Below are 19764 nucleotides of genomic sequence, written 5' to 3'. Positions count from 1 at the left end.
GATATGACCAGATTAGCAGTTTTGCATTGAAGAGAGGGGTTTGGAGGAGGGCAAGACTAGATTCAACCAATTAAGAAGTTGTTGCAGGACTTCCGGTCAAGACGGCGGGTAGGTAAACGCGGTATCGCGTCCTCCCACAACCACATCAAAGTTACAACTAAACTACAGAACAACCATCATTCAAAACCGCCTGAAATCAAGCTGAATGGAAGTCCTACAACTATGGAATTAAAGCAGCAGCCACATCCAGACTGGTAGGAGGGGCGGAGGCGCGAGGGGCAGCGGAGGCGGAGGAGGCAGCGGTGGCGGCGGCGTGAAGGGCTGGTCCCACACCCACATGTGGCAGATAAAAATCAGGAGGATACTTTGGCTGGGAAGGTCCTTCCTGAGGACTGAGGGGTCCCCGTCCCACACCAGGTGCCCTGCGCAGGGTTCCAGTGCCAGGAAGAGAAGTTCCCATAACTTCTGGCTGGAAAAACCAGCAGGAACTGAGGCTCAGGGAAGCTGATGCGGCTGGAGCCCCAGGCAGCTCCTTAAAGGGCCCGTGCATGGACTTATCGGACTCTCTCCCTCTAAGCTTAGAGGGGAGGCAGCTCGAGGGGCACCAGAGACATACAGGGAAGAACTGAGCTGTTTGGCACTGGAGCAAGGACTGGAGAGGGGGCTTTCTCTGGGACAAATGTGCTGTCAGAGGCCTTTGTTCCTTTGGTGAGCCCTTCCCTGGGGCGGCAAACAGAAGCCACATCTGGGACTCCAGCAACCTGGCTCACACTGGTAGCCCTGCCCTGGTGACTCCCTGAGGCCCCGCCCCACCCCACCCAACTTTCAGGCCCACCCAAGCTGTTGCCACTTGCTTAACCATAGGATTGGCCTGTCTTGGATCCTGCTTCAGGTTTTTCCTAAATTCTTTCAAATGAGCAGCATCTGGTCTCAGCTGGCCCCATACCCCTTGTTAAGTAATACACTGAAACAAACACAGGGAGGCAGCCAAAATGAGGAGACAAAGAAACAGGTCCCAAATGAAAGAACAGAACAAAACCCCAAGAAAAGAACTAAGCGAAATGGAGATAAGCAACCTAACAGATGCTGAGTTCAAAATACTGCTTATAAGGATGCTCAGTGAACTTAGTGAGAACCTCCGTGAACTTAGGGAGGGCCTCAAGAGCATAAAAAAGGACCAGTCAGAAATCATGGATGCACAGTTAGAATTGAAGGAGGCATTAACTGAAATAAAGAATAATTTACACAGCTTCAATAATAGAGTACGTAAATCCAAGGAGCAAACCATCGATTTGGAATATAAGGAAGCAAAAAATGCCCAATCAGAACAGCAAAAAGAAAAAAGAATCCAAAAAAATGAGGATAGTGTAAGGAGCCTCTGGGACAACTTCAAGCGTGCCAACATTCGCATCTTGGGGGTGCCAGAAGGAGAAGAGCGAGAACAAGAAATCGAAAACCTGTTTGAAACAATAATGGCAGAAAACTTTCCTAACTTGGTGAAGGAAACAGACATACAAGTCCAGGAAGCACAGAGAGTCCCAAAAAAGATGAACCCCAAGAGGCCCACACCAAGACACATCATCATCAAAATGCAAAAGCTTCAAGACAAAGAGAGAATCTTAAAAGCAGCAAGAGAAAGGCAGCTAGTTACCTACAAGGGAGTTCCCATAAGGTTGTCAGCTGATTTCTCAAAAGAAACTTTATAGGCCAGAAGGGAGTGGCAAGAAATATTCAGAGTGATGAAAAGCAAGAACCTACAACCAAGATTACTTTATCCTGCAAAGCTGTCATTTAGAATCGATGGCCATATAAAGACTTTCCCAGACAAGAAAAAGTTAAAGGAGTTCATCACCACCAAACCGTTATTATATGAAATGATGAAGGGTCTTTTTGAAGAAAAAGATAAAATATATGAACAAACAAAATGGCAATGAATACATATCTATCAACAATGGAATCTACAAACAAAATGAACAGGCAGAACAGAAACATTCTCATAGATACAGAGAACATTTTGTTGGTTGCCAACTGGGAGGGGGGTTGGGGGAATGGGTGAAAAAGGTGAAGGGATTAAGAAGTACAAATTCATTGCTAGACTGACAAACCTCAAAGGGAAAGGGGTTGGGGGGGTGGGAAGAAATAAACCAAAGAACTTCTATGCATAACCAATGGACACAGACAATAATATGGGAAAAGGCGGGAGGGGGGCGGGAGTGGGGAGGAGGGGGTCAATGGGGGAAAAACGTGGGACATCTGTAATACATTTTACATTCAACAATAAAGATTTTTTTTTTTTAAAAAAAGAAGTTGTTGCAATAATCCAAGTGAGAGGTGACAGTGACTTAAACTATGGTTAGAGCAAGGAGGACGAGAAGAGATTAACAGATTACAGTGATCTACAGAAGATAAAATTTGGCACTTGACTAGATATAGAGGGTCAGGATAATGCCTAGTTTATGGCTTTGGTGGTTGACATGATGGAGGGTAATTTACTGAGACAGGAGAGGAACTTGTTCTGGGGATGTCGAAGATAGCCAGTTCAGTTTTGGACCATCAATTTTGAGGTACTTATGGAGCATCCAAGCAGGGAGATTGAATAGCCATACAGGCATACAGAAATGAAGTTATTGGGGGATATGCAGTAGGGGGAAAAAGCTGTTCTTATCATTAAGGTGGGAGATGTTTAAACATGTTTTAATTGTGGAGAGAGAAGTTAGAAACAGGGAAAATGTTGAAGATAACAGGCCAGGGAATAATGGCTACACCATTTTCCTGGGACACAATGAAGATGAAATGGGGAACAGGTGTGTGTGTGGGTGGGGGAGGGAATTGAGGAGCCTTTGCAGAAGTAGATGGACAGATGTCATCCACTGCTGTGAGAAGTCTTCTGGTGGAGTGATATGGTTTAGAGGCTTTCCTGCTGTCAAACCATAGCATATTGAAGAGACTGCAAGTACTTTTTAAAAACTTGGAAGTTTCTCCTTGTTCCACAAAGACAAAGACCCAGACACTTAAATAGAAAGTGTCTTTTCTCTTTAAATAGAACAGGATATAGCTATATAAAGATTACAGGTTGCCACCCTGACCCATGTGGTCCAGTGGTTAGAGCATCAGCCCATGCACCAAAGGGTCACAGATTTGATTCCCCAGTCAAAGTCATGTACTTGGCTTGTAGGTTTGATCCCCAGCCCTGGTTGGGGCACATTCAGGAGGCAACCAGTCAATGTATCTTTCTTACATCCATGTTTCTATCTCTCTCTCCCTCCCTCTCTCCCTTCTTTCCACTCTCCATAAAAATCAATGGGAAAAAAATATCCCTGATTGAGAACAACAGCAGCAAAAAACTACAGGTTGCCTTTAGAATAGGTTATCACAGAGGGATAGTTCCCTCTGGGGTCTGGTTGGTCGAAACTTTTGGAAAATAAGTCGTTATAGATACTCAAGTTTCCTGGATAGCTAATGATTTATGCCCTTTAATCTCCAGAGAATTTAGAATTGTAGGTATGGTAGGGTCAGTAAGCTCTTGGGCACAGCCTGAGAGAGTGCTCGAAGGTTACTACATAGATTTTACGATATTTATTTTGATTGTTTTCTTCAATTACTAACTGTTTCAAAATCTATTTAGGCAGCCATTCAAGGTACTTTTCTCTCTGGCCCTAATCCACTTTGCTAAATTTATCTTTCCCTCTCAAACATTGCTTCCAAATTAGACTTTTTATTGCTTCTATACCCTGAATCATTGCTCATTAGTTTTTGTAAAACATTGTTTGCTTTTTATTAACAGTGAATAAATCACAGAGAAAGATTTTTGAAGATAAGCCTCTCAAAATGAGCATGTATAAGAAATATGAATGGTCAAACCATAGTTCTCTTATTTATTATGTACAAGATAAGAGAACTGAACACTTGTCATGCTATGATCTTGAAACGAGTCAGCCTATGTAACGCGTTGAACACCTTGCTGTGGTGACATTGAAACTCAGTAGGTTGTGAAGTTTTGAGGAGAGGCATCTTCTTCCCTTAGAAGGTCCACCATGTCCTCTTTTACAGCCGCACCTCCTAGAGCAAACCAAACGACTGTCCCAGAACCTGTCAATGGACCTCTGTGAAGAACATATAGACCCCTTTCAACGGCAGAGGGCGCTGAGTGCTGTCAGCATCCTCACTATCACCATGCAGGGTAAGTTCTGCCTCCCAGCCCAAGGGAGAGGCTAACTTCAGTGATGTCCTTACATTCTGCCTCTCTTCAGCCCCACCAGAAGCCTTCTGCAACCTGCTGTACTTCTTTTTTTTTTGGTACGTGCCCCTAGTGGGAACCAAACCACGGGACTCTCTGGTCCACAGGCTGACACTCCAACCGCTGAGCCAAACCGGCCAGGTCCCCACTGTACTTCTTGCAAAGAGTAATTTCCTGTGCTTTTTTGGAGCATGTGAGTAAAGTGGTTTGGAAGAAGCAGGTCTTCCCTGTAGGCCTATCCTGCACTGGCACTTTGGGTAGTGTGGGAACTGGCTTAACAGGACCAAGAGCATAAACAGAATCTCCTGATTAGGCCAGGCAGTCACAGGAGGTGCCAGTGATGATGATACTCAGCCTTAAAGAGAAGACATAGACGTTTCCAGACACAGACAGTTGTCATTGAAGTTAGAATTAGGGATCTGGCATGGACAATAGAAGACCTGTGTAGACAGGCTGGATCCATCTGATGGACCTGGTTAACAGCAGGTAACAGGGACCCAAGTAAAGGGTTGGTGTTCAAAGGCAGGACTCAAGTCGCTGCAAGGACAGGGCCAGATGGCTTACTCAGCACTTTTGTGCCTATTGCATCGCCTCATTTGGCTTGCATGAGTGGCTGAAGCGGTTCCTGGGAAATCAGAGCAGCAGCTGCTTTTGGACCTGAGCTCAGCCTGCATATAGAGTGTCACTTGTCTCAGTGCATCCAGAAGTTCCTGTCTGGGATCTCTCCTGCCCGAGCCCTGCTAGCTCCTGGATCTCGGGCACGGCATGGTCCGCCTTGAGCAAACATCACATGGGCTGTGTCTGTCTCTGTCACGGGTTCCCAATATAAGTATAAAGATTTGTAGACGAGGATAAAGACTTGATGTACTTGACTACGCCACATGCAGGTTGTATGTGGAAAATCTTTCTGGCTACACCAGTTGGTGCCCTTCTTGACTGGTCATGTTGTGTCACAAGAGACTGGGGAAAAGGGAAAAAGAAATACACTCAGGCAGAGAGCAGTGAGACTGGTTCTGAGATCACTCCTCAACTGCTCTTTCATTCTCCTTCTCCAGAACAAGAAAAATTCCAGGAGCCTTGCCTCCCATGTGGGGAAAACCTGGCATCCAAATACCTCATCTGGGACTGTAGCCCCCATTGGCTATGCTTTAAGAAGGTCATGAGAATGGTGATGACTGACCCCTTTACTGAGCTGACTATCACCATCTGCATCATAATCAACACTGTCTTCTTGGCCATGGAGCATCACAGAATGGACCCTGGTTTTGAGTCGATGTTGCAAACAGGAAATACGGTAACTTTGGGCTTTTGACAATATAAAGCACATTTCAAACTTTGAATTCTCTTTCAAAGTCTAAACATTTTGTGAGTGGCATAGCCTAACCTAGGTCTTTGGTTCTCTTATGTGGAGTAGAGTGAAAAGGTGACTTTTGGGATTTTGCATTTACCCAGTTTAGTCATTTCCCATGGGCTCTGTGTTGACCTCTCTAGTATGTTCAAGTGTCTTTTTAGTTATCCAGTAGATGACTGAAGAGTCATCCAGTGGTAAGCCAGAAGCAAGTAGATATCTTAAAATGTCAGTTATTCAGGATAATTAAGAAAACATTAACTATATCCAGAAGCCCATAGTAACAAGTATCATGGTCCCTGGTAATACTGATGACATTATTTGTCACCAAATAATGTGACTACCATTACTAGGTGTTATATCCCTGGAAAAATGAGTCTGGGCCTGGCAGCTGTGGGAGGTTTACTTCCAGGAAGAGTGTCTAGAGCTGGTGGGGTGGAGTAGGGTAGGGTTCCAGACTGGAGCCTGCTTCAATATATTTTTCATTGGATGGACCTAGTCTCAGTTAGATTGGGAAAACTAAGGTAAGAGAGGGGACTTTTTGTTATTACTGAAGAAGGCATTTTTCCCCCAAAGGAAAATTAGTCCTCCAAATATTATAAATAACAAAAAATTACCCACTGAATGTTCTATCCTAATTAGTTAATGAGTTAATAAAGCTAAAAATGTCACCAGAGTACCTAATCTTTTCTTCTTAAAGCTTTATTTTATTTTTCCAATTTAAAAAGTAATATATGCTTTTTTAATTTTAAAAATAAGGGAAAATACAAAGAAAGGAAACAAAGAAACTCATATCCTATGGTCCTACTAGCAAAGATAATCATTATTTAGCACTGCTGAGTATTTCCAGGCAGTATGTATGTATGTATGCATGATTTTTTTAATTTTTTTTTTTTTTACATTGATGAGAACCCACTGTACCTATTGAATCAGGAATTGGTCCACAGACCTGCGTCTGCATCAAGTTTAGGGTGGTGTAGAACTGAAGACAAGCACCTCTCACCCTCAGTCCCTCTCACATTCCTCCCAGGAGGACCACGGCTGCAGTGAGACGGCAGTGCCAGATCAGGGTGGTTCTCCTTACAGACAGTGTGTCTACGTTCCTGTCCCCATACTGCCTTTGGGAGAGGTGCCCTGTGGATTTGCATGGATCGGATTAGATTCCGTGCTGCATGATAACCCTAACACACACTGTACCTTCTGATAGGTGCGGTCTTCTGGGCTCTGAGCCAGTGTACTCAGCGATCCCCTGCTCAGGTACTCCAAAAATGGGCTGATAGTATTGTTTCACTTGGAAGCAGAATGCTGTACCTTCACAACCATGCTTCCTGCCTCAACAGAGTCAGCAGACCCATCTCTCAGCACCTCCTGGTGGATGGAGTTACTGGATAAGTTCCAGAGAATATCCAAAGGACTCAGAGTTATTCCTTGGACAGGGCTTTGCAATTCCAAAGGTGGTCTGTCCATCGCTTCATCAGCTGGTCCAACTGTGAGAAATAACAAAAGCCCCCCTCTCAGACCCCCACTGGCAAGGCATCCTGGATGTTGAGATGAAGCTGCATTTTGCAGCCAGAAGCTGGCTAATTAAGTAACTTTCTTTTTCACGCTCTCCAGAGGCAGGAGGAAGCACAGGGAGGGACATTATTGATATCTGGGGACATAGGCAGCAGCTGCACCCCAACTCCTGAAAATTGATGAAGAAGAAACATGTAGAGCTGGCCGCCTAGCCTGTGCTTCCATTCTTTGTGCTTCATTCCCTAGACACACCATACAAAGATGGCAGCCACCCCATCTATTATGCCCTTATGGTGCTGATGAAGGGGGGCCTGGGAGCCTTGAATTCCAAAGAACACATCCAAACCTCCCTGCTTTGATGCGTGGACCAGGATTAAGCTGGCCTGTGGTGATCTATGGGACTGGGCTTGGAAATGGACTCTTTAGGCTTCAGGATTTCTCAAATCAGGGAAGAACATTGAGCTCCCAAGAGGCCATAGATAGCAATTGAATTAGATCGCAAAACCAATGGTGCCAAGGCATCAGGGAGACTGTAGGCCTAGACACCTAAACCCTGTAGGAGACAGGAGGAAGAGGAGTGTGTCAAGGGGGCAAGGATCAGTCCATCACAATGGACTGCCCAGAACAGGCGGCACTGACTGCCTTGAGGTACTAGGTGGGTATGGCACTGAGCAGGGATAGACAGCACTGTTGAAAGGGAAAAGATGGATATAAGCTTTGGATTTTACTTGTCACCCTTGATTTCTTTTTATTTGCCTATCATGGATTTATCTTTGCCTATCCTTTTAACTTATGTCATTTATTTTAGGGATTGAAAAAAATAAATCATACGTAATTGAATTATTTCTAAAAACAGATCATCTGTTACTTTTAATCGGGAGATTTTGTAGTTAATGGGTGGTTGTTTTTCTTTTTCAGAATTGTAGAGGCGAGTCTTATAACTGACAACATTTTAAAAGACTTTAACCCTTTCTATATTACCTTATAATTTTCATACTATTGTCTTTCTCATTTTTATTTGTATGTATATGTGAGATGGAGGATGTGCTATTTGCTATGAGGAAATGCTTTGATTTATCTTCTGAAAGATATAGAAGATAGATTTAGTTATTAATTTAGCTACTATTTATTCAACATTTTGCAAGTTTCTTAAGTCTGTATTTATCTAATTATCAAAAACAAGGCAAAGATTATTTTTGCCTATGGAAAACACATAATTTAGTACTTTTTCTAACGCTTACCTCTCCTTTTAATTCTTTGATACTTTGTTCTGGAATGAAGTGCCCTGCATTCCAAGTGAGTTTTTAGCTCATTCATCCTCCTTTCAGCCATAATAAATCTAAGTTTATCCTGGGAGTTGCTCAAAGACACTTTTCTGCCCCTAGTAATGTTTTTCAGTTCTCTGCTCTGGGCCCCATTTAAATTTTTTTCTGATTAAGGTACTAAGATTGAGTGGTTAGGTGAGCTCCTCCTGGATTCCACTTTATGGGGGAGTCTATCTTGAGCTATTTTGTAGTCCCTCGTTTTGGAGTTTTTATCCCTTGGCACTTTAAAGACTTCAGAGGAATCAATGAATACTTCCTATCATTCTGCCATCTACCAAGAAGCCAGCTTTGCCTTATTTTCAACAGAATGAGAACTATTTTTTCTCCATCTCACTATGTCTGTGAACTTGGTAACAATGGACTGGGCACCATGGAAGGAAGTGGAGAGAGAGCAAAGGTAGAGTGTAAGGTTCATGCTATAGCAGTTACATGTTGTTTTTCTCATGGATTTTAGGACATATTATGTAACCACGAGAACATATTTTTTTGTAGCCTCTGTAATTCCCTGGGACCATTCTTAAACGTGCTGTGAAAAAAATTGTAGCTTCCTTTCCCCACTTTTCTTTGTCTCAATGTAGGTTTTCACTGGCATTTTTGTAGCAGAAATGTGCCTAAAAATCATTGCGCTCGACCCCTACTACTACTTCCGCCGAGGCTGGAACGTTTTTGACTTCATTGTTGCTCTTCTGAGTTTTGCAGATGTGATGGCACAGAAAAATTTGCCAGTGTTCCGTTCCTTTCGAGTGGTAAGGCACTTCCTTTCTTATTCACGGAATAACTTAGCAATCAGGATTGAAAAGAGTCTTGAGTGAGTTCAGTGGCTATTTTGGATTCAACTTGAACTCATTTTACCTTAACCGGAGAAGCCAAAATGCAGTCCTCCTCCCACTCAGGTCCTTTGGGAGTCCCAGGGGGTCTTCTCTCAGCTGAATCCCTAGACTCCTCTCCACCCCACCAAGATGACTCTTTAGGCAACCAGATGCAAAGTGTGTCTTACGATGTCAGGACTCTGCTCTTTGCTTTGTGTATGACCACTCCGATGATCTCTTCCCCCACGGAGCTCTCTCTGACAGGCACCCTTACTTCAGTGTTCAGCAGTGGGGTTTAGACTCCAGAGCCCAGGATGGGGACGGGTGCTACCGGCAGGTGCTTTCCACAAGTCCCTCCTCTGGGCTGCCAGTGCCACATTCCACATGCCGTAACCATGGGAGGTATTCTGGCAACCTTTGCAGTGTACCCGATGTTAGCTGGCACAGGGAACGCTCAGAGAGGAGAAAAGCACTGTCTCCAAAGAGTTTGCAGTCCAGGGATGAAACAAGATACAGGTCCAGAAATGACCATGAGGCAAAGCAGAGTGTGACCAAGCCCACATGAGGTATGGATAGAAAGTTACAGAGAAATCTTATCTGAGGTGGCAATAGGGAGACCATGAAAAGTGGCCTTTTGTCCTCTTTCAAAGGTCAATTTGTCATGGATAGGATTTCTAAGTCTATAGAGTGAGACATATGATTCAGTTACCTAAGTAAGTGTACTTTTTATACTTAGGGTATGTCAGGAGAACATACCACTCAAAGTCAGGCATTATTAGGCTACTCTGCTAAAGTTTTATGGGTGTTCAGATGAGCAAAATTACATTCGTTTTCACTGTTTCATAGGCTTATTACAGTCATGAGCTTAGGTGAGGAACTCTGGTGTTGTCTACATATGAGACCTCCCAGCTCCACTCTGAGTAGATAGTGATGGTCTTTCTCTTGGGACATAATGCTTACTGCCCTGAAATATTTTCACCCCCAAATAGTTGATACTTAACAGGATTGTACTTTAGACTTAAACCATAGTTTGCATTGAAAGTGAACACAAGAAATAACCTATCAAACTAGTTGCTGTGTTTTCTCTAAGGTTATTGTCTCTATCATATCTGTAAGGTTTCATGGAGAAAACTTATCTTTGGAAAAAAGTGTATGTGTTGTGGGTAGCTGATTGCCTTTTCTTTTCTGGGTATAAAACATCATATGACATTCATCACTGTCATAAGGTTTAGATTCAGACTTGTGATCTGAATTATATAGGCAGGAGTTTGCAAACTTTTTCTGTAAAAGGCCAGAAGATGGTAAATATTTTCAGACTTACGGGTCACATTGTCACTGTGAAAACCATTCAGCTTTGTCATCATAACACAAATATAGTCGTAGAGGAGAACGAGTATGCATGGCTGAGTTCCAATAAAACCCTACAAACGTGGAAATTTGAACATCACACAGTTTTCATGTGTAATAAAATATCCTTCTCTTGATTATTTTTCAGCCATTTAAAATGTAAAAAAAAAAAAATGTTTTTACCTCTCAGGCCATACAAAAACAGATAATGGGATGGATTTGGCCCTCAGGTCTGAGTTGTTGACCTCTGATACATATTTTATATAATTAACATGCTTGCTCAAATCCATCATCATGACCCCAAAGTCTTCATCATTTAAAAATAATTAGAAAAAAATATTTTCATTTTTAAAACAAAAGGTACATACAAGTGAGTATTAGATTGGGATCTAGAGTTGGTGACAATGTTTAGTATGGATTTGGCTTTGAAAAGATTTTTTAAAAATCATAAATGCTGTGGTTTGGGAATATGTCATAGGTTTTGTGGCTGAACAGGTAGAATTTGTCCTTAACTGGCTTTTCTTTATTTTTTTGTTTATTGTCTGTTTCTTCAGCTGAGGATCTTCAAGTTAGCCAAATCTTGGCCAACTTTAAACACACTGATTAAGATCATAGGCCACTCGGTTGGAGCCCTTGGAAACCTGACTGTGGTCCTGGCCATTGTGGTCTTTATTTTCTCAGTAGTTGGTATGCAGCTCTTTGGCTCTAAATTTGGTTGTGAAAAGAAAATTTCAACATCCTATAACCATATAGACCAAAGTTCTCGACGCTGGCACATGGGGGATTTCTACCACTCCTTTCTGGTGGTATTCCGCATCCTCTGTGGGGAATGGATCGAAAACATGTGGGAATGTATGCAAGCAGCTAATTCATGCCTGTGCATTGTTGTCTTCCTATTGATCATGGTGATAGGAAAACTCGTGGTGAGTATCTTAGACTTTTAAAAATAAAAATACATGGATAAACAAATGCATTAGCTTCTTTTACAACATTTCACTTGTGAAATTCTTATTCTAAATATAATATTATGATGTTATATATAATATTAACAATTTGTGTTTGAATTTGGTTTGAGTCAAGTATGATAAACATGAAACAAAACCTCTTTGTCAAATAGTCTTGTGTTGACTGATGTCCCAATAGCTATTCTACTGCAGGTGATTATTCTAAGATAATCATATTCCCTATGACAGTGATTGGCTGGTAGGGGTTTGTGACTTAATTTGGTCAATAAGATGTAAAGGGATGTCCACTGAGCAAGGTTTCTTATTCTTAAAGAAGAAGAGAAAGGGACAAGGGGGAAAATGGTCCTTTTACCTCCTCAGGGCCATTTTATGACTGTGACTCTGGGTAGACTTGCAAGCATTATGCAACCATGAGAAGAACTAGCCTGAGACAAAGCCAGCACTGAGGAAGGTGGAGTGAAAAGGTGGAACAAACCTGTCTTCATGTCATAACTAGTTCCCTGTTTTATTTTCAAACTTCTGGTTGTATTATATATCCTTACTGTGTAAGCTGCCTTGAGTCTATTACTTGCAGCTGGAAACAGATATTTATGGAGAGGCTAATTAGGAGTCTACCGGTGAGGGTGTGAAGAGACACACAAGGAGAACAAGGTCTTCAGAATCAGGTTGGGGCTATGGTGCAAATATAATTAGGTCTCTGCACATGGTAGTTTTATCCTAAGAGTCTAATGAGAAGTGTAGATAGTAAGTGATACAGAAGTTCAGATTAGCAGGATACCACCAATGGGAGTGGGGAGGGAACATCTTGAAAGGGTTTGTGTAAGGTATGGTACTTGAGAATGGCACTTAAGAGGCAAGGAGGACTTAGCCTATGGAGGAGAGTTTGAGCAAAGATCCAGAGTTGGGAATTCTCATGGTGAAGCTGAAGAAGATCGACTGGACCTATTCACACCCACCAGACACTTCTCCCCAAGAGCTGTATATTTTTCAGCTGGTGAGGGCCACAAACAAAAGAGTTTAAGGAGGGAAAGATGATGAATTAGGGGTGTATAAATGTAAGCAAAATTTCTAAATAGGGATCTGTGGAGATGATCTGAATTTAAGGTGATATGTGCTTCAACAGAAGAGTTGTGCAGTAGATTTCATCTAACCCCTCTGGCTCAGCGCCAGCACCTCAGTGCAGTTTGGACAGTGGAACTTAGAGATCCTGCACGAAGTACACCGTCTCTCAAATCGTGCAAACAGGAGAGAGCCCCACAGCAGTCTCTGATGTCAGACCCATATCCCAGAGGGCAGTTCCAACATACGTCTGAACTCATGATTCTGGCTGATTCACAGGAATATACACTTATGATTATGCCACCTGGTCACAACATTCTGCTTTACCCTGGGCAGAGTCTGCACATGTGTGGGTTATATGTAGACAAGCTGGGTTTGGCTGTTTGTGCCCCTTAACATCAGTTTTTCTTTTGTCTTATCTTACTACTTTTAGTACTCCCCAACCTCCTCTCCTTTAATTTATTTTATAGATGAAATTTCTTGGGAGATAGAAGGACACAGAATTCTCATTTTATTTTGTTTTGGGTCTTGGGGAAAAGTTTTTCTGGAAACCTTCCTGTATCCTTTCCTTTGCTAAATTGCCCATTTTCCTTGTGCCCCCACCCCAACCCCTTGCCAGGTACTCAACCTCTTCATTGCCCTGCTGCTCAATTCCTTCAGCAATGAGGAGAGAGGTGGAAACTTGGAAGGAGAGTCCAGGAAAACCAAAGTCCAGTTAGCATTGGATCGTTTCCACCGGGCTTTTTGTTTTGTCATATCTACTCTTAAGCAATTTTGTCGCAAGCGGTGCAGGAGGCAAAACTTACCAAAGCAAAAAGGGGTGACTGAAGGCTCTTCTGCAGAGAGCAGAGATGCCATTCCCCTGGTCACAGAGATGAAAAAAGACCTAGAGACCTGGGAGGAGTCTGGTGTACTAACTGTTACACCAAAGCCCTTGAATGTCGGGCATGAAGGGATTTTGTTGGCCCCACTTGCAGAGGAAGAAGATGATATTCAATTTTCTGATGAAGAGAATGCACAGCCTGTCACACAGTCTGAGGCTGGAAAACAGGTATGAAGGTTCACATGTAGATTTCGAGATTGTACAGAGCTAGAGTTGCCATGGGGAACTGGTTGCACTATGCATGGATAATGAGGGTAGAATATGTGGTGGCTACCCTTCAATACCATCTGCACATCCCAGGGCTTGTCCTAATCATGGTCCTGTACATGTGGCACAGATGGGAAGTGTCAGAGTTCCAAGGCTGGGGTAATGGGGCAGTCAAGTGCCTTTGGTTGAGCCCTAAAATAATTTGGATTGGATAAAAGGTGAGGAAAGAGTGTGGAAAGTGAAGTGAATAGCATAGAAAAAGAGACAGTGGTAGGAACAAACTCAGTCTCTGCAGGGATCAATGGTGGGGCTCATGAGTGAGGAGTCATGGGAGATGAGGGCTGTCAATAACTATTACATGTATGTTGCACCTTTGTGGTTGCCCCATTGGTCTTGGGTATTCTCTTCTGGGTTTTTTCCTCCACATTTTTTCTCTTTGCTTTTCAGTTTTGGAGGTTTCTGTGGAGATATCCTCAAGCTCAACGATTCTTTCCTCAGCTATATTCAGTCTACTAATAAGCCCATCGATAGCATTCCTCATTTTTGTTTCAGTGTTTGTGAACTCTAGCACTTCTTTTTTATTCTTTCAGAATTTCCATTTCCTGTGTGTTTTCACATGCTGTCTACTTTATCCAGTACAGTCCTTAGCATTTTAATCATGTTGTTTTAAATTCCTGGTCTAATTAATTAGAACATCTTTGCCATACTGAGTCTGCTTCTGATGTCTGCTCTGTCTCTTTAAACTTTTAGTATGCTTTGTAATTTTTTCTTCATAGTTGAACATGATGAACATGATGAAACTGCTGTATATAGGCCTTTAGTTATGTGTTGGTGAGGTGTGTGTGTGTGTGTGGGGGGGAATGGAAGAGTTCTATCGGAGAAGAAAAGGGAGAGGGAAGAATTCACAAATATATGGAAATTAACCAAAACATTTTTAAATAACCAACAAGTCAAAGAAGAAGTCACAAAAATATTTAAAATACTTAAAGATAAATAGAAATGAAAATATAATATGCCAAAATTGTTGGATGCAGTTGGCTTCTCTCTCTTTTCTTCTCCCTCTTCTTCCTCTATGATTGGGTCTCAGTCTTTTAGTGAGCCTGTGCCTCTGGACTCTGAACTCCACAGTGCTTCTTAATACCCCCTTCCCTTAGGTGGGACAGAATGGCTAGAGTAAGCTGGAGTTGGGGATTTCCCTCCTTCCATGTGGAAATCTAGAGCTGGCTGAAATTGGGTATTTCCCTTCCCCCAGAACCTGATAACCCAGCATCTTGGGCTCTGGTTAACTAGTTTCTCTTAATGGCAGGTCTTGTTAGGTAGAACAGAATACTCTTGTATATTTCAAAATGACTTGTTTTACCTTCTCCCTGCCGAAAGCATGAAGGGATTTTTCTCCAGTATTCATTGTGAGAACCAGGTAGAGCTCCAAGAGGTAAAACTCATAAAAGTTTGGGATCCCCCTGAAGACTAGGTCCTATGGAACTTTTATCTTTTAGGCTTGTCCACACTTAGCCTCCAGTAATTTGTCAATTATAGTTCAGGTTTCCCTGCCCTGGCTTATGGAGGTGCTTATGGAGGTTTTTGCTCCTGGGTTTCTGATCTGTTAAGTTGTGATTATCTGTATCTCTCCAATTGGGGGGTGGGGGTGGGTGAATAGCATTTGCCCTGGACCTCACTTCTCTTATGGATCTAAAAAGAGTTGTTTATTTCCCAGTTTGTTCAGCTTTTTACTTCTTAGGATGGCTTGGAAACTTCTAGGTGTCTCACCTGTCAGATTAGAAACTGGAAGTCTTGATGGGAAGTTTCTAAATTATAAATTCAATCTCTTTACTTGTTATAGGGCTATTCAGATTTTCTATTTCTTCTGGAGTCCATTGTGGTAGATTTCTGTATTTCTAGAAATGTGTCTGTTTCATTAAATTTACCTAATTTGTTGACATACAATATTCGTGGTATTTCCTTATAATCCTTTTGATTTCTGTAAGGTTGATAGTAATTTTACCTCTTTCATTCCTAATTTCAGTAATTTGAGTCTTGTCACATTTTTATTTTGGTCAATCTTGTTAAAGTCTTTCAATTTTGTTAATCTTTAAAAATAAATTTTGGTTTTGTTGATTTCATCTAGTATTTTATTAATTTTTGCTCAACTACCTATCTTTTTTTCTGCTTGTTTTTAGTTTAGTTTTCTCTTCCTTTTCCAGTACCTTAAAGTGGAAGGTTAGGTTATTGATTTAGGATGTTTTCTTTTTAATTGTAGGTGTTTATAAATTTTACCTCTAAGCTTTATACCTCGAAGCTTTAGGTGCACCCAACAAATTTGGGCATATTTTTATTTCCATTTTTCTTAAAGTCTTTTCTAATATATCTATATCTACATCTATATCTATCTATCTATCTATCTATCTATCTATCTATCTATCTATCCATATATATTTCTTCTTAAATTCATTGGTTATTTAATATTTTTGTTTAATTTCCACATATTTGTGATTCTTCAAATGTATTTTTGTTATTAATTTCTAATTTTACTTCATTGTAATCAGAGAACATACTCTGCATAATTTAAATTTTTTAAAATTATTGAGGCTTGATTTATGGCCTAGCATACTGTCTGTCCTGAAAATGTGTCGTGTGCACTTGAGAAGAATGTATATTCTGCTTTTTGGGGTTGATGTTCTATAAATGTTTATTAGGTACAATTGATTTATAATGTTGTTCAAGTCTTCTATTTTCTTGTTGTTATATTCATTTTTGAAAATGGCTTATTGAGGTCTCCAACTATTATTATTGAATTATCTATCTCTCCCTTCAATTCTGTCAGTTTTTGCTTCATATATTTTGTGGCTTTTATGTTAGGTGTATATATCTTTATAAATGTTCTGTCTTCCTGATATTTTGATGCTTTTATCACAATAAAATATCCCTCCTTATCTCTATTAATTTTTTTGTTTTAAAGTCTATTTTGTATGATACAAATGTAGTCACTTCAGCTTTCTTATGGTTTCTGATTGCACAATATTTTTTTCATCTATTTATTTGCACACTATATGTATCTTTGAATTTTAAATGTTTCTTCTGTAGACAGTACATAGTTGGATCTTTTTCTTTTTTCTTTTTTTTATTCAGTCTGACAGTTTCTGCCTTTTGGTTAGATTGCTTAACCCATTCATATTTATTATTATTATTGATCTAGTTTATTTATTATGCTATTTTACTTTTTGTTTTTTATATGTCTCATGATGGCCTATGTTTTAGTATGTTGCCTTTAATGAAGAATAGCTACCAGTCTCTTCTTATTCATTTACCATCAAAATCTCCATTGTTTTTGAGAGTACCCTTAGGCTTGAACTTCCTCGCATTGTGTTTAAAATAAAATAATTTCTTTTATGGAATGCTTTATATCTCTTGCTTTTTATAGATTGCCTTCCACCTTGGGCAAAATCTTTTAGCTACTACCCCAGGTATTCAGAGGGGCAGTAGCCTGTCATCTTCTCAGCTTCCCTCTTTCTGCATGGAAACTTTCCCCTGAAACTAGCCAGAGGGAGAGTGACCAGGGCCTCAGTATTCTCAGGCTGTTTAACCTGGAATAGAGCCTCTAGCCCATGAACAGAGGCTAAATTGAAAAATAGAGTCCAGCATCTTGGCTCCATTCACTAGGAATTTAGCCTCTTCAACTCAGTGTTGGAGGGGATAAGATAAGCTGGTGACCTGCCCCTCCTGGTGACATGATATCCCTTCATTTGGAACTGAGAGCAGAAGGAGCCCCATCTTCTTGGCCACATCTACCTGAGTGGCCAAGGGGCTGGGGAGGGAGAGAGCAGGTCCATGGCTCAAATGCCATGGGCTCCTCTTGTTATTATTGAATTTCATAGATTTTCTTAAATAAATGTTTTTTCATTTGCTGATGCCCTTAGGACAATTTACAGAAACTTTTAATGATTTTTTTAAAACTACTTTTCACCATTTATGCTTATTTTTCTTGGGGGGCATGTCCAATAGACTTCTTTTCACTGATATGCAGGAAGTCAAACTCTCTTTATATTTTTTATTAAATTCTAAAATTTTTTAGATACTTTCAGATTATTATATAACCTTTGTTTTTTTCTTGAGTAACTTCACCTCCCAGTAGTTAATTTGTGGGAGGGGAGTGGTTACTATTTTATGTTTGTCTTATATATTTTGGAGTGTTAGTTTGAAGACTCATCTTTGGTGGGAAGATTCGTCACTCTTTTGCATTCTAAGTTCTGTGATGCCTTCAGTGGACCCTTCTAAGTTTTCCATTTCAGAATCCAGTTTTATATTGCTGAGTTGGGATTATTATCAAATAGTGATACTAAACAGCTTACAGATCCAGTCACTGAATAAGTGGGTACCTTTACTCAGGTCCTATTTCTGAGGCTCTTTTTCCTCCTACCTTCCTAGGTATGCAGCTTTGTATAATCATAATTCCAAGCATTGGCCACAGCTTATTTTGGCTTTCTCTAAGTGCGAGAACTTCAACCCAGCCCATAGTTTCAAACCTTGGACATAGCTGTGGTTCCCTTCTTCACGTGGGCACTTTTAGCCACCATGACCTACTATGTGCTTTAAATGGTCATATTTTGTGTTTCTGTTCTATGTCTGGTCCATAGGTATATTTACCTGCGTTTTGTGTGTGTGTGCGTGTGTGTGTGTGTGTCTGTATGTGTTATTGCATGTGTTCAAAAGGGAGAAGCATTCTTAAATCATGACCTCACAGTGTCAGATTCACAGGAACCCTCACATAGATTTTTGGGTAAAACCTTCACCTAAAGTGTGCACATATCCCTGCAAGTCATCAGATTTTTTAATATATTTTAAAAATTTATTTTTATTTTTATGTAGTGATGCATTTCCATATTTTCTTTTATGCCTTTTGGTTTTTTATTTTGCTAAGCCAATCTTTTGTACACCAAAGTATAAAAAAATTATTTTCCAAATTTTTCTTCTAACATTTTTATTCATCTATTTTTACATCAAATTATGAATTTTTACTGTATTCTGGTATTGTGTTAATTTTTCAGGGGTAGCTAATTATACCAGTACTATTTATTAAATAATTTATTATGTAGCTACCGAATTTACAGGATACAATAAATTTTATCCCTGAATGTTTTTGGTGAATTTTTGGATGAATTTTGTGCCAGAACCATATGATTATGATTATATAACTTCTGAGTAAGTTTTATCTGTTTTCTATAGTAGTTGATCCAGATTTGTTTTGAGTTTTTCCAGTTTTAAAAACTAAAAAGAAAAAGAATAATAATGTCTTGTTTTCATAACAAATAGAAAACCAAAGAGAATTCCAACTGGTTTCTTATCAAGCAGTATTTCCAGGAGGAATATTAATTCTACTCTGGGCTTCTCTGTGTCAGGCCTGTGAACTCCCTCAGGAGGCCAAGTCCACCATCCCAACACAAAATGTGGAAATTGAGGTGTCCTCTGAAGATGATGCTTATCTGTCAGTACAGAATCCCCGAAAGGTAATTTTCCCAGGGTGTTCCCAGATGGAACTTGGGACATGATCACCCATACACCTTCTCTAACAGAACTAGTATGGAAAATAGCAAGATTAGTGCAGAGAGCCCTGGCCGGTTTGGCTCAGCGGTTAGAGCGTTGGCCTGCGGTCCTGAAAGACCCGGGTTCGGTTCCCGCTGAGGGCGCGTACTTCGGTTGCAGTTTGTCCCCGGCCCTGGTCGGTTGTGCGGGTGGCAGCCACTTGATGTGTCCCTTTCACGTCGATGTTTCTCTCTCTCTCTCTGTTCCTCTCTCTCCCTCCCACTCTACCTGAGCAAAAAATGGAAAAATGTCCTCGGGTGAGGATAAAAAAAAAAAAAAAAAAAAAAGATTAGTGCAGAGAAAACTTTTAGAACCACATCTTACGCAGTGGTCTATACCAAAGTTTTCTAACCTCTCTGCTGTGACTTTTTATATATATATATATTTTTCAGATAGAGTGGGAGGGAGAGAGAGAGAGAGAAAGGGACACTCCGAGTGGCTGCCACCCACACGACCCAACCAGGGCCGTGGACAAACCACAACCAAGGTACA

At 40.8% G+C, this 19764-nt stretch overlaps 1 protein-coding gene across 1 annotated transcript in view; it reads left to right on the top strand.

The window, feature by feature from the left end:
- SCN11A (sodium voltage-gated channel alpha subunit 11) overlaps positions 1–19764 on the top strand; it is a 76359-nt gene that overhangs the window by 28963 nt on the left and 27632 nt on the right. The window contains exons 11-16 of the mRNA XM_036266499.1: positions 4051–4180; positions 5293–5531; positions 9004–9171; positions 11136–11504; positions 13225–13656; positions 19089–19196. Coding sequence (XP_036122392.1) covers positions 4051–4180; positions 5293–5531; positions 9004–9171; positions 11136–11504; positions 13225–13656; positions 19089–19196 — 1446 coding nt within the window. The remainder of the gene's footprint in view (positions 1–4050; positions 4181–5292; positions 5532–9003; positions 9172–11135; positions 11505–13224; positions 13657–19088; positions 19197–19764) is intronic.

Source organism: Molossus molossus, unplaced genomic scaffold (assembly GCF_014108415.1).
Source record: "Molossus molossus isolate mMolMol1 unplaced genomic scaffold, mMolMol1.p scaffold_m16_p_18, whole genome shotgun sequence".
NCBI classification, from domain to species: domain Eukaryota; kingdom Metazoa; phylum Chordata; class Mammalia; order Chiroptera; family Molossidae; genus Molossus; species Molossus molossus.
The sequence above is the reverse complement of the archived record's forward strand: the minus strand, read 5'-3'. Positions and strand labels throughout refer to the sequence as shown.